The sequence below is a fragment of the Oncorhynchus mykiss genome, chromosome 23, assembly GCF_057628025.1.
Source record: "Oncorhynchus mykiss isolate SJ-2025 chromosome 23, ASM5762802v1, whole genome shotgun sequence".
NCBI lineage: Eukaryota > Metazoa > Chordata > Actinopteri > Salmoniformes > Salmonidae > Oncorhynchus > Oncorhynchus mykiss.
This window is the reverse complement of record NC_143044.1, coordinates 14,774,222-14,789,070: the sequence shown is the minus strand read 5'-3', so window position 1 is coordinate 14,789,070 and position 14,849 is coordinate 14,774,222. Positions and strand designations below refer to the sequence as shown.

At 41.7% G+C, this 14,849-nt stretch overlaps 1 protein-coding gene across 2 annotated transcripts in view; it reads right to left on the bottom strand.

Moving 5' to 3' along the window:
- Window positions 1-14,849, bottom strand: part of LOC110502474 (SH3 and PX domain-containing protein 2A) — a 100,007-nt gene that overhangs the window by 27,881 nt on the left and 57,277 nt on the right. For both annotated transcript variants that reach the window (XM_036959993.2, XM_036959992.2), the window contains exon 7: window positions 4,633-4,761. In XM_036959993.2, the coding sequence (XP_036815888.2) occupies window positions 4,633-4,761 (129 nt within the window). The remainder of the gene's footprint in view (window positions 1-4,632; window positions 4,762-14,849) is intronic.

The window sequence follows — 14,849 nt, the reverse complement described above, 5'->3', positions numbered from 1 at the left end:
TTACTCATATCCCCTCTGCCCCTGTCTCTTTCTAAGAGGGAGGGCAAAATAGAGGAACCTATCTGTTGAGGAGGGCCTGAGCCCTATTTGTTTCCCTTGCAGTACCTGATGTCTGGAAACACTATCTCAGGTTCAACTCTCCGCAGCCTCCATATTACTGTAATCAACAACACATTTATTGCTCAAGACAAAAATGCGAACAGGCTAGCAACTTTCGATTTTCTTACTGTGAATGTATACCATATGTAGTCATCTAAACTACAATATGAAATGTTTTAACACAGGATTGAGGTGCCTCAGGCTCTACTGTGCCGCATGTATTTAATTTATAGATATCCAAAGTCTCACATTGAATCAAATAGCCTGTCTTTAACTGCTACTAAAACACAAGTGTTACTTACTAAAACAAGTTTTTGTGTTTTGGGGTCAGTCTTTGAAATATTAGCTCATGCTACAGATGTGATATGAAGATTACAACCTTTAGCGTGACAAGCATTTCTCTGGGCTTGAGATGATGTGGAATGCTGAGCCTCAGCACTACTGGAGATATCTGATCCCACTGGAAAGCACTGCAGGAGAAAACCCCATTCATTTCAAGTTTCTGTATTTATAAACACTGTATAGAGTACAAAATATATAAAGTTCGATACATTCACTTCCAATTTTCATAAAATACGGGGACCAATTTCCAGCGATGGCTCTGTTAAGATTGGGAGGCGAAAAAGTACTAATGTTGACCTAAGGAACAGCCACTGCAGCCCCCTAGAAAGTGAAAAGATCCCCTCTAGAATGTGTGCTGACCTTTCTAAAGCTACGTACTTCTGCAGCCCTATGCTCTAGGCAGCACAGATGGCGTGTGTGGGGCGCCCATAAATGCTATTTAACTTGAATTGTTATTCCTAAATGAGAGGCACCTCACGAATCTGTTGTTTCATGTCCATCGTCTAGCATAAGCTTGTTCCCAATGGTGTTAAACAGCTCCTTATTCACATCTCCTCTTCCTCATGAACACTGATCTACAGTATCTGAGAGGATTTAAGCACAGAGAGAAATACATGTTGGAAACCCATCGAGTACCTCCTCAACGTATCCATGGTCCATCAAGAATGAAGGGAGACAAGAAAAGAGAGACAAGGAAAATAATTGGGACAGAGCCTTAACATTTAAGCCTAAAATACCGTACAAAGTGTTCCCAGAATTCACCACTGACTGACGCAGGCTATTGGTTTATAGACGAACACACATGCAGGGTGGTACAGGGGAGCTATGGGGAGCCTGAGGGGCAGACAGACCCAAGCTGCTTCCCTCTCCGACACAGACATTCCTGGAGTTAATTTGTCAAATTACAATTTAAAAAGCCGATCTAGGATTTGAGCAGTGTAACCGTACACTGGTCAGAAGAGATTTAGAGGGATATTATTTGGGTTGGACTGGGCAAGGCTAGCCTAACATTGCCCTTGAGGTGTAGAATAGGTGGCATACCTCTAGAGGGAAATGTGATGGCAAATGTTTTACTTTTCCTATGCATTTCGATAACAAGAAAAGTTCAACTGTAGACAAATAAAAAAATTGTTCTTAATTGACCCACCTGGTTAAGTAAAGGTTAAAAAGTGGTGTGCTATCTTAGCTTAGCCCTGGTTATCATCTCTTTAACACACTGTAAGTTGAGGAGGCATCCTGGAGGATCCATTAAGCCATTATAATGAACCAACCTCTCTGAACCGCTAACTTTGGCAGGAAAGGGCTTTTTCCATATTCCCCCTGACTCTCTCCCTGCCCCACACTCCTCTCCTCTCCAAAGTCAGTGTCTCTCTCTGGCAAGCTCTGACCTAATTCAGTAGTGAAAATATACAGAGGGATTGCAATCAGGCATCAGGGATAAAACATTTATGGAACACTGCCTTTAAGTATCCTAAAAAGTGGCAGCTGATTTGTATGCAACTCTGTGAAAATGACATAACCAAAAATATAGATCTTGCCCAATTTCTCTGCCTTTGATGAGTCCTGGCAGAGCAGCATTCCTGGCCTTTTACAATAATTGTATAATATAAATATCAAAATAAAAATACACGTTGTCATTCTGAGTTATGTTTATTTACAAGGTACAGTACCTGATCTAATAACCAGGAACAACCTCTCACCAAAACATGAATTATCATCAGCTATGACACTGACTGAAGGCCAATATGCAAAAGCAGTATCAACAAACCAGTGCAAAAAAAGAGAAAGGGACATGGAAAGCTGAGAAAGCTGAACGTGCCTAAATGAACTGACTTAGATTCAAAGCCCCTGTCAGAAGTATTTTATCTAATCCAAGGTAAGGAAATGTGCCGTTCCTTTAGTGCAATGGGCAATCTTTTGCATTAAAATTGCATTATCCTTGGGTATGGTAACAGTGAAATCAGTTAGATATTTACATTGTACAAGAAAAGTACATAGAGTTACTTACCAAAATGCTTTCTACGTTCAAATTAGAGAACCATCATGGTAAGTAGAGCACAAAATAATAGCTCTTACACCATGCAGACACTACACAGACATAAGGACAAATTCCATTCTAAGCCATCTTCTTCATTGGACAAATGAGAGCTCTGTACGAGAAGCATAGTACCATATCAACACCATATTCACACCATTTAAAGAATTCCCCAAGACTCTATAAATACCTGAGCACCTTTTGTCATTTCACAACAAAGTACTGGAGACATTTAAGCAGCTCTGGGTTCATAAAAAGTACATATCTAACTTCTTCAGCACTGAAAGTCTGGGATTCAGAAATCAACCTCAGATGCCATAAAATACATGAACTTATTCTGGGAGAGATGGATGCTGAACTAAACGGACTGAAGTATTTTACGCGCACCTGTAATTCTTACAATTGGCATGAGGCTTAGGACTGATGTCACCCACATTGCAGCTTAGCCGTCTTTCATGCTGTCCAGGAGGTGTCATGGCTTCAGCTAATGCTAACCATGCTGTTGAACACAACAGGCTTCAGCTAATGCTAACCGTTCTGTTGAACACACCAGGCTTCAGCTAATGCTAACCATTCTGATGAACACCACAGGCTTCAGCTAATGCTAACCATTCTGATAAACACTACAGGCTTCAGCTAATGCTAACTGTTATGTTGAACACTACAGGCTTCAGACAGTGCTCTGATGGGTTTTGATTTAGCTACCTCTGCAATACTTGGTATAATACCTGCCTACAGTGCTTGAGTTGTTGATGCCAAATGCCATCTATACAGTACTGGTTGTACACCTATGAATCAGACAGTGATTCAGTTAGACTTGCAGGTGGGTGACCTCTCTGACCAGTGACATATTTACTCTGTAGTCATCTAAATGTACTGCAGCCTTCAATAGCCCAGTCACCAGTATCATCCATCAAGCTCTATGCTTATTATGGAGGAAAGGACTCAAGTCAAGGCCTCGGGCAGAAGGACTTCAAGGTGTTTGGAAATCTGCCTCAAAGTGACTCCCTAGTGGGCTCAAATCCAACTGGACCAAGAAGGAAAAATAAACGGAAGAACTCAACGGGTGGGTACAGACAGTTCAAAGCAGTCTGAGTCAATTGACTCTCTTCCTTTAGGCCTCTATGGCATGGGGTTTTACTCACACCCAATGTGAAACCTAAGTCAAATTGCTTTTCTGATCACTGTTTCCCTCCCCTTTGAAGAACACATGAGTCACATTACTGCTTCACTGTCTGGGAACACCATTTAAGCCAGGACGTCAACCTCTGTTACTGAGCCTGTCTCTTGCTCTAGAGGCTTTGGAGATGGAGATGACAAAACGTCTTATTTCATTCTACTGAAGGGAAAGGAAAACCAGACAGGTTTCCTTATGCTGCGTCGGCTAAAACTGTGGTTCAGTTAATGGTGAGGTGTGTTTGTATGTTATAGCGCAAGAGTTAGTGAGTCTTAACTGGGTCAAAGTGTATAGGCAAAAGTAAACACGGGCATATCAAGTAAGACCATCAACAGGACTTTATAAAGAGTAGACCATTTCATTGATTCTACTGGAGGGCATCATATGCATAACAGTCAACAGACTAAGCTCTGCGTAACATTTATCACCTTTCACTGTGAAAAAGCCACATTGAATCAATCTCAACAAGGGCCAGATGAAGATTATTTTCAGTTCCTTTTGAGGATCAGCTCCTAGCACTCCATTTTCAGAGGTTAAACAGCTGACTCAGGACGCCGTGCAGCTGGCATATGTAAATCGAGCATGTCTCTCTGTCTTTCCATTAAAGTGAGCTGGAAAATTAATATAGGAGTCTGGGAGACATTCCTCCTACAGAAGGCAACATTCTGGCCCCGGCCTAAACCAACAAGGGTAAAAAAAAAACAGGCCTCTCTGCAGGCCAAAGTGAGCCTCCAGGGCTAAAGCACAGTTTGAAGGCTGTGGACATAAAGGGAGAGGAGAGAGGGGGGGGGGGGAGAAGGGAGGAAGAAGGGGAACTATTGGGGATGAAGAAAAGACCGTGACCCCAGACTGAGAGGTGAAAACGGGAATTCTCATGTGGATGCTGGCTGGAAAGTATGCATGAATAGTTGTGCATCACTGTGTGTGTGCGTGCGTGTGTGCCTGCATGCATGCGTGTGTGTGTAGGTTGGTCACTCACCACTCTCGCTCTTATCGATGACGTCTACCAGTTTGCCGGCCTGCAGGCTGATTTCCGCCGGCTCCTGCTTCTCATAGTTGGCCACCACCATGTACTGCTCCAGTAGCATAGGATCGGCACCATCCAAACCTGGGGTTGATGGGAAAAAACACGCTGTCAGCCAGCTCCCGGTCATGGGCCCGCGAGAGCGACCGCCGGGCACCCTCTGCGCCATAGGCCAATTTGTCAGTAGACCTCAGCCAATGGGAACACACGCTGGGCTCTGTGCATTTTCCCAAGAGTCTGGCCATATAGCTGGAGAGTCAAAAAGGAACGCCTATTAAACTGAAAGTCTCCCAAAATACATCAAGCAGTTTGCTGAAGAGAATCCATTCTAAGCTGTCAGGGGGCCTCATCCATAGTCTAAACTTGAGATAGAAAAATAGGAATGGATGGAGAGAAAAAGAGGAAAGCAATAGAGAGAAAGAGAAAGAAAGAGCAGGAGCAGCGGCCGGTTGTCGATAGAACAGTGCAGCGGGAGAAAGGAACGGTTTCCCCTGGAAAATAAACAGTCTGTTAAAAAGCCTCCTTCTCCTTGTTGGGGCTGGAGCTGGAGGAAGAGTAGGGGGGGTTGTGTACGCCAATCATAAGAGTCGACACTGAAGGCCTTAAATAGAACCAGATGAGTGGGCTGGAGTTGAGCTCAGGAGGCCGGGCCTCGGCTGCTGTGAAACACTAGAGCACAGGACTTTCATTTAGTATTGCCAATGGAAAGCTTCTTTCCTGGCCTCGCTGGGTTAACCATATTAGCACCAGCAATGACTTAGTTTTGACAATGTTATTCAGGAGGACCATTCCACTGGGCACAGTCTTGACTTACATTTTGTTTAGTCACGTGAATTCAACGTGAAATAAAAAATAATAATAATGTAATTGGATTAGGTTAAAAGTTAGAGTTATGAAGTTCACTTACGTTAATGGCTTTTTTTTATGTGGAAACAATGTTGATTTAACCCGTTTTTGTCCAGTGGGGTACATTGATCAAACATCCAAGAATGTGTCAGTATTATAGATGAGGTGGCTCTTATTAAGCTGTGATCACAAACATTGCTTTATTTTTTTTTCATATATCTATTGTATCTGTCTTTTATACAAACTGTGCAGTCCATGTTGCATTACATGGTAGTGATGTTTATGATATGAATTTCAGAACATAAACCAGTTTGCAAAGAGTAAAGCACACTTAAATATACATGGACTGGTATTGTACAAAAAGCCATAACCTCAACATCAAAAGGAAAAAACACAAAGGTCATTGGGGATGTTTCTCATTTTCAAAACAAAGCACCTGTTGCATGAATTTAAAACAGTAAATAAACTACATCTTCAAAACAAATTCAACCACCTACCACTACACACTAAACCTTAAAAAGTCACTCCAAAACATCTCCAGCTGCAGATTGAATGAACTGAGACAACCCAGTTTAGCAGCAGAACTAACACATGTCAGCTGTAACCTAGAATCAGACACTGCTGAGATGGATTTCACACATTACTGATAGCTCAGACTGGCCACAGAGTTTCGTAAAACGGAGAGGAGAGAAATGATTCACAGATCACATAAGAACACAGTATATACATACTATGTATCCGGAGTCAAAACCAGGATATCCTTTGGTCTAAATTCCAAGCTGCTTCAAGGCTTGCCTGAGTAATAATTTATAGTTTAACTGCCAACAGAGAGTTCAAGTATATGGATACTAAGATGGAGGATACAGCACAAATGCTCTGTAGTACTCATTGTCAATGTACTGTTTCTCTCTTAGCTGAGATAAATTACAGTATTTAGTGAAAAATAAATGAGTTAGCTGAGTTCCTGTATCACATAATCAAGAGAAATGTCTACAAAACAAATGTTATAAACTAGATGAAGCCAACCATGTCCAAATGAAAACATTATTCAACCTGTGGTAAACTCAGTGTCTGGAACGTTGTACAGAGAGCTCTATCTCACACGATGGAAAATAGCATGATTCCAGTCCAATAAATACTATTAGATAAGAAGAGATTGAGTAAAAAGAGAGGACCTGATGACAACTGTCAGACTAAAGATGAACATTTACGTAAATTAGGATTATGTTCCCACTATATGCTGAGGGGCAGGTATCACAAATGTCAAAGTACTAATAACTCATCCGGATGAGCTCAGCTTCAATAGCATCCAAAATACTAAATCTGCCAACTAGTAAAGTTGAACCAGTGTGGTTCCTTCTGTGGTTTATGCTGCTTTCTCATTATTTGCACAGGGTTCTTTGCTCACCGCGAGGTTGTGTGCAGAAGCATTGGAAAGTTAATATTAGTTGAACTTTGAGTGCAGGAGTGCAACCCCTTGCAGTGTGATCCACTTACGGGTGGAAAACAATGACTTGTGCTACACATAAAGTAATGTGAAGCCTGCTTTAGAAATGCAAGGCTTTGGTTTTCCTTTCAGCATAGCTGCCATAGATGAATGCTCAAGATTATACATTCAATGATGCTGAGGCCAAAACTCATCCAATGCATTTTTATAACCTGTTGGGAATGGTCAGAACGATGGTGGACCACAGAGACAGATGAATCCCATCGCTTAGCACTAGAAATGAAAAGGATGAAATCATTTTGACCCAATATGAATGTAAAATTGCCCCCCTCCGTCCTTTACTTTTCTTAAATAAGTCTATTTAACACACGTACAGTATGTTGTTAGAATTGATATGACAAACATAATATGTTACAAGCAGTTCTAAGAGGACAAGAGACGATCCTGAGGTTTCCAAAACACTTACCATTGCCAAATAACTATCAAAATTGATATTTAAAAATATCACTTTTTCCACTGTTACATGTGCCCCATGCTTGAGCACGCGGCAACAGCTAGCCTACAGCAACGAACAAATACAAATGATATTGTGTTATTTAAAAATATATATATATATTTTTCTATTCTAATGTTACCCCAGACTTTCATAAACACAATCAAATTATTATTTTTCTGAGAGCAAAAATCAAATGTATTTATTAGACTGTTAGAATGTTGAGTGAAAATTAATCTGGTATATTGTGGTTAAAGAGTTACCTGTCTAACAGAACGCAGAGGATGTTCTTTAATGGAAGCCTCTCCAACATAATCCAGGCAGAATCAGGAATTCCCCAGGGCAGCTGTCTAGGCCCATTACTTTTTAAAATCTTTACAAATGAGATGCCACTGGCTTTGAGTGAAGCCAGAGTGTCTTTGTATGCGGATGACTCAACATTATACACGTCAGCTACTACAGCGATTGAAATGACTGCAACACTTAACAAAGAGCTGCAGTTAGTTTCAGAGTGGGTGGCAAGGAATAAGTTAGCCCTAAATATTTCTAAAACTAAAAGCATTGTATTTGGGAATAAAACATTCACTAAACCCTAAACCTCAACTAAATATTGTAATAACTAATGTGGAAATTGAGCAAGTTGAGGTGACTAAACTGCTTGGAGTAACCCTGGATTGTAAACTGTCATGGTCAAAACATACTGATACAACAGCAGCTAAGATGGGGAGAAGTATGCCCATAATAAAGCGCTGCTTTATCTACTTAACAGCCCTATCAACAAGGCAGGTCCTACAGGCCCTAGTTTTGTCGCACCTGAACTACTGTTCAGTCGTGTGGTCAGATGCCACAAAAAGGGACTTACTGTAGGAAAATTACAACAACAGAACCGGACAGGACAGCACTGCTGGCCATTGGATGAACACGGAGAGCTAACATTAATGACATGCATGTCAATCTCTCATGGCTCAAAGTGGAAGAGAGATTGACTTCATCATTACTTCTTTTTCTGAGGTGTTGACAAGCTGAATGTACCGAGCAGTACATTAAAATACACACATGGAAACCCCACGAGACATACAACTAGATTTCTCTTCACAGTCCCCAAGTCCAGAACAGACCATGGGAGGCACACAGTACTACATAGAGCCATGACTACATGGAACTCTATTCCACATCAGGTAACTGATGCAAGCAGTAGAATCAGATTTAAAAAGCAGGTAAAAATACATCTTATGGAACAGAGGGGACTGTGACGCAACACAAACATAGGAATGGACACATTCATACACACACATGATAACATACACACTATACACACACGTACACATGGATTTGCGTTGTAGATATATGGTAGTGAAGTATGGGCCTGAGGGCAAACACTTAGTGTGTTTTGAATTCTGAAATGAATGTATTGTAATGTTTTTTTAAATTATATAACTAACTTAATGTTGCCTAATGTTGCCTAAGCGGCAGCTAATGGGGATTCTTAATAAATACAAACTGATGAATTACATTTAAAAAAAACAGATCAAATACACCTTATGGAACAGCAAGAACTGTGAAGAAACAAACATAGGCACAGACAACAAATGCACACACACACACACACACACACACACACACACACACACACACACACACACACACACACACACACACACACACACACACACACACACACACACACACACACACACACACACACACACACACGATAACATACAGTTGAAGTCGGAAGTTTACATACACCTTGGCCCAATTACATTTAAACTCAGTTTTTCACAATTCCTGACATTTAATCCAAGTAAAAATTCCCTGTCTTAGGTCACTTAGGATCAACCACCTTACTTTAAGTGTATGTAAACTTCCGACGTCAACTGTACATATCTGTATTCCCAGTTATGTGAAATCCATAGATTAGGGACTAATGCATTTATTTAAATTGACTGATTTCCTTATATGAACTTTAACTCAGTAAAATTGTTGAAATTGCCGAATGTTGATTTTATATTTTCGTTCATTGTAGTTTAAAACTTTCCATTTTCACATACTGAAAAGGTGTCATGCATATTGCATTTTTTCTGCTACTGGTTGATTTTGGAAGCACATTCCCATATCTAATCGAAAGCTGCTATCAATGACGAAATGAGTATGACGTCCAGGCATTTTTAAGTATACTCAATTGTCGAAATGTCACATACTATAAAAAAAAAATGCAAACTCAAACGTCCTACTAGGATGCAAATATGGGTATTCAGACACGGCCAGTGTAACTCTTCACAAAGACAAAAATAGGTTCATATGATAATGTACAGTACATTGAGTGAAATATACTTAATATCATAAAGGTACATTTGAGGTCGGAAGTTTACATACACTTAGGTTGGAGCCATTACAACTCGTTTTTCAACCACTCCACAAATTTCTTGTTAACAAACTATAGTTTTGGCAAGTCGGTTAGGACATCTACTTTGTGCATGACACAAGTCATTTTTACAACAATTGTTTACAGACAGATTATTTCACTTATAATTCACTGTATCACAATTCCAGTGGGTCAGAAGTTTACATACACTAAGTTGACTGTGCCTTTAAACAACAGAAAATGATGTCATGGCTTTAGAAGCTTCTGATAGGCTAATTGACATCATTTGAGTGAAATGGAGGTGTACCTGTGGATGTATTTCAAGGCCTACCTTCAAACTCAGTGCCTCTTTGCTTGACATCATGGGAAAATCAAAAGAAATCAGCCAAGATCTCAGAAAGAAAATTGCAGACCTCCACAAGTCTGGTTCATCATTGGGAGCAATTTCCAAATGTCTGAAGGCACCACGTTCATCTGTACAAACAAAAGTACGCAAGTATTAACACCATGCAGCAGCCGTCATGCCGCTCAGGAAGGAGACGCGTTCTGTCTCCTAGGGATGAACGTACTTTGGTGTGAAAAGTGCAAATCAATCCCAGAACAACAGCAAAGGACCTTGTGAAGATGCTGCAGGAAACAGGTACAAAAGTATTATATACTCAGTAAAACGAGTCCTATACCGACATAACCTGAAAGGCTACTCAGCAAGGAAGACGACACTGCTCTAAAACCACCATAAAAGCCAGACTACGGTTTGCATCTGCACATGGGGACAACTATTGTACTTTTTGGAGAAATATCCTCTGGTCTGATGAAACAAAAATAGAACTGTTTGGCTATAATGACCATCATTATTTTGGAGGAAAAAGGGGGAGGCTTGCAAGCCGAAGAACACCACCCCAACCGTGAAGCACAGGGGTGGCAGCATCATGTTGTGGGGGTGCTTTGATGCAGGAGGGACTGGTGCACTTCACAAAATAGATGGCATCATGATGTAGGAAAATGATGTGGATATATTGAAGCAACATCTCAAGACATCAGTCAGGAAGTTAAAGCTTGGTCGCAAATGGTTCTTCCAAATGGACAATGACCCCAAGCATACTTCCAACGTTGTGGCAAAATGGCTTAAGGACAACAAAGTCAAGGTATTGGAGTGGTCATCACAAAGCCCTGACATCAATCTTATCGAAAATGTGTGGGCGGAACTGAAAAAGTGTGTGCAAACAAGGAGGCCTACAAACCTGACTCAGTTACACCAGCTGTGTCAGGAGGAATGGGCCAAAATTCACCCAACTTATTGTGGGAAGCTGGTGGAAGGCTACCGAATAAGTTTGACCCAAGTTAAACAGTTTAAAGGCAATGCTACCAAATACTAATTTAGTGTATGTAAACTTCTGACCCACTAGGAATGTGATGAAAGAAATAAAAGCTGGATACTTGGATTAAATGTCAGGAATTGTGAAAAACTGAGTTTAAATATATTTGGCTAAGGTGTATGTAAACTTCCCACTTCACCTGTATGTTATTGTGTGTGTGTGTGTATATTGTCTCTCCTAGCTCTGTAGCTTTAGTACACACATGTGACTTACAGTGGGTGTGTATTCTCCAACTCCATCATCTGAAGTAATTCAAATTAGATGCAGTAGCTAAAATGTATTTGATAGATTGAAGGAGTATGTTTTAGTGTGCTGGAAGTAGTAGCCACACTAGGGTCAACAAACTGAGATAAATGTTGCTTTTACACAATATATACAAAAGTATGTGGACACTCCTTCAAATTAGTGGATTCGGCTATTTCTTTTTTTTATTTTACCCGTTTTTCTCCCCAATTTTGTGGTATCCAATTGTTATTAGCTACTATCTTGTCTCATCGCTACAACTCCCGTACGGGCTCGGGAGAGACGAAGGTTGAAAGTCATGCGTCCTCCGATACACAACCCAACCAAGCCGCACTGCTTCTTAACACAGCGAGCGTCCAACCCGGAAGCCAGCCGCACAAATGTGTCGGAGGAAACACTGTGCACCTTGGTTAGCGTGCACTGCCCGCCACAGGAGTCGCTGGTGACCGATGAGACAAGGATATCCCTACCGGCCAACCCCTCCCTAACCCGGACGACGCTAGGCCAATTGTGCGTCGCCCCACGGACCACCCGGTCGCGGCCGGTTACGACAGAGCCTGGGCGCGAACCCGGAGTCTCTGGTGGCACAGCTGGCGCTGCAATACAGCGCCGTTAACCACTGCGCCACCCGAGAAGCTGGATTCGGCTATTTCAACCAAACCCGTTGCTGACAAGTGTATAAAATCGAGCACGTCGCCATGCAATCTCCGTAGACAAACATTGGTAGTAGAATGGCCTTAGTGCAGAGCTCAGTGACTTTCAACGTGGCACCATCTTAGGATGCCACCTTTCCAACATGTCAGTTCATCAAATTTCTGTCCTTCTAGAGCTGCTCCAATCAAAATTAAGTGATGTTATTGTGAAGTGGAAACGTCTAGGAGCAACAACGGTTCAGCCGCGACGTGTTAGGCCACACAAGCTCACAGAACGGGACCACCGAGTGCTGAAGCGTGTAGCGCATAAAAATCATCTTTCCTTGGTTGCAACACTCACGACTGAGTTCCAAACTGTCTCTGGAAGCAACGTCAGCACAAGAACTGTTCATCGGAAGGTTAAAAAAAATGGGTTTGCATGCCCGAGCAGCTGCACACAAGCCAAAATTCACCATACGCAATGTCAAGTGCCAAGTTGTCTGGAGTGATGAATCATGCTTCACCATCTGGCAGTCCGACGGACTAATCTGGGTTAGGCCAGTGCCAGGAGAACGCTACCTGCCCAAATTCATAGTTCCAACTGTAAATGCAACAGCATACAATGACATTCTAGACAATTCGGTGCCTCCAACTTTGTGGCAACAGTTTGGGGAAGATGCTTTCCTGTTTCAGCATGACAATGTGCACAAAGCAAGGTCCATACAAAAATAGTTTGTCAAGGTCGGTGTGGAAGAACTTTACTGGCCTGCACAGATACCTGACCTCAACTCCATCGAACACATTTGGGTTGAATTGGAACGCAGACTGTGAGCCAGGCCTAATCACCCAAATTAGTGCCCAACCTCACTAATGGTCTTGTGGCTAAATAGAAACAAGTCCTCGCAGCAATGCTTCAACATCTGGTGGAAAGCCTTCCCAGAAGAGTGGAGGCTATTGTAGCAGCAAAGGGGGGACCAACTTCATATTAATGCCCATGATTTTGGAATAAGATGTTTGATGAGCAGGTGTCCACATACTTTTGGTCATGTAGTGTATGATTGATATTAGTTTCCCCACCCTTCCTTGAATCTCAGAATCTCAACAACTTTAGTGTCTAGACTCTAGACTACTGTGTTTACATGTGATACAGTATGTGTTTGTGTGTGTGCGCCTGCCTGCTAAGGTGCCTGCGTGCCTTGCTGCTTGCATACCTCAATTAAATAGCCCTATTAGCCACTTTCTGTTTACATCTCTCCTCACACAGATTTACACTGAGTGTACAAAACATTAGGAACACGTTCCTAATATTGAGTTGCACCCCCTTTTGACCTCAGAACAGCCTCAATTTGGGCTCCTGAGTGGCGCAGCGGTCTAAGGCACTGCATCTCAGTGCTAGAGGTGTCACTACAGACACCCTGGTTTGAATTCAGGCTGTTCCACAATGGTCCCGGATTGAGAGTCCCATAGAGCAGCACACAATTGGCCCAGTGTCGTCCAGTTTTGGCCGGTGTAGGCCATCATTGTAAATAAGAATTTGTTCTTTACTGACTTGACTAGTTAAATAACGGTAAATGTCAAAAATGGTCAGGGCATGGACTCTACAAGGTTTCAAAAGCCTTCCACAGGGATGCTGGCCCATGTTAACTCCAATGTTTCCCGCAGTTGTCAAGTTGGCTAGATGTTCTTTGGGTGGTGGACCATTCTTGATACACAAAGGACACTGTTGAGCGTGAAAAACCCAGCAGCGTTGCAGTTCTTGACACACTCAAACCAGTGCACCTGGCACCTACTAACATACCTCGTTCAAAAACATTTGCGTATTTTGTTTTGCCCATTCATCCTCTGAATGGCACACATACACAATCCATGTCTCAATTGTCTCAAGGCTAAAAAAAATCCTTCTTTAACCTGTCGTCTCCAACCCTGTTCCTGGGGAGCTCTAACTAACCGGTTCTAACAAACCTGATTCAGTTTATCAACCAGCTAATTGTTAGAATCAGGAGTGCTAGATTAGGGTAGGAGAGGAAAACCTACAAGACAGTAGCTCTCCAGGGACAGGTTTGGAGATCCCTGCTCTACACTGACTGAATTGACATAAATAAAGTATCACATCTTTTACCTGGTCAGTCTATGTCATGGAAATAGCAGATGTTCATAATGTTTTGTACCTTATGTTTACATGATTACATTATGCATGATCAGTATTTATTATGCAACATTTCCTCACCTGGGATTTGAACTCACAACAACATCGTGGTTCATGCAAAGGCAATCTTCCTGCTATGCCACCATGTCCGTGACAGGTATCAATTAATCTGACTATTCTCATTAATGATTGTATTTAGTTGTCTAATGTTGGTGGGGCATATTAACCTATTTTAATGATAGTCCTGAATCACTATGATCAATATAATATTTTCTTGGATCAATAAAATATTTCTTGAGTGCATTTTTAACAGAGCTGATATTTACTTCCAAGTGCATTCACCCTATTGCTTAAACCTATCAAGTTGTTTCAGATCTACACAAATGCCTAGAGAGGAGGTTTTATGTTTTCTTCTGGACAGGGTCTAATTACAATGGCCCAATAAGCACATGCCCTACAGCAGTGGTCACGAACTGGTCGACCGTGGTCAATCTTCATGGCATGCCTAGTCAATCACCAAACATTTATGTAGAAAAGCCAACGATAAAAGATGTGATAAAAGGCTTGCACTCCTTTTTTAAAATTCCTGTTGTGCTGTTGCAGTAGGTGCACTTGATTCAGGAG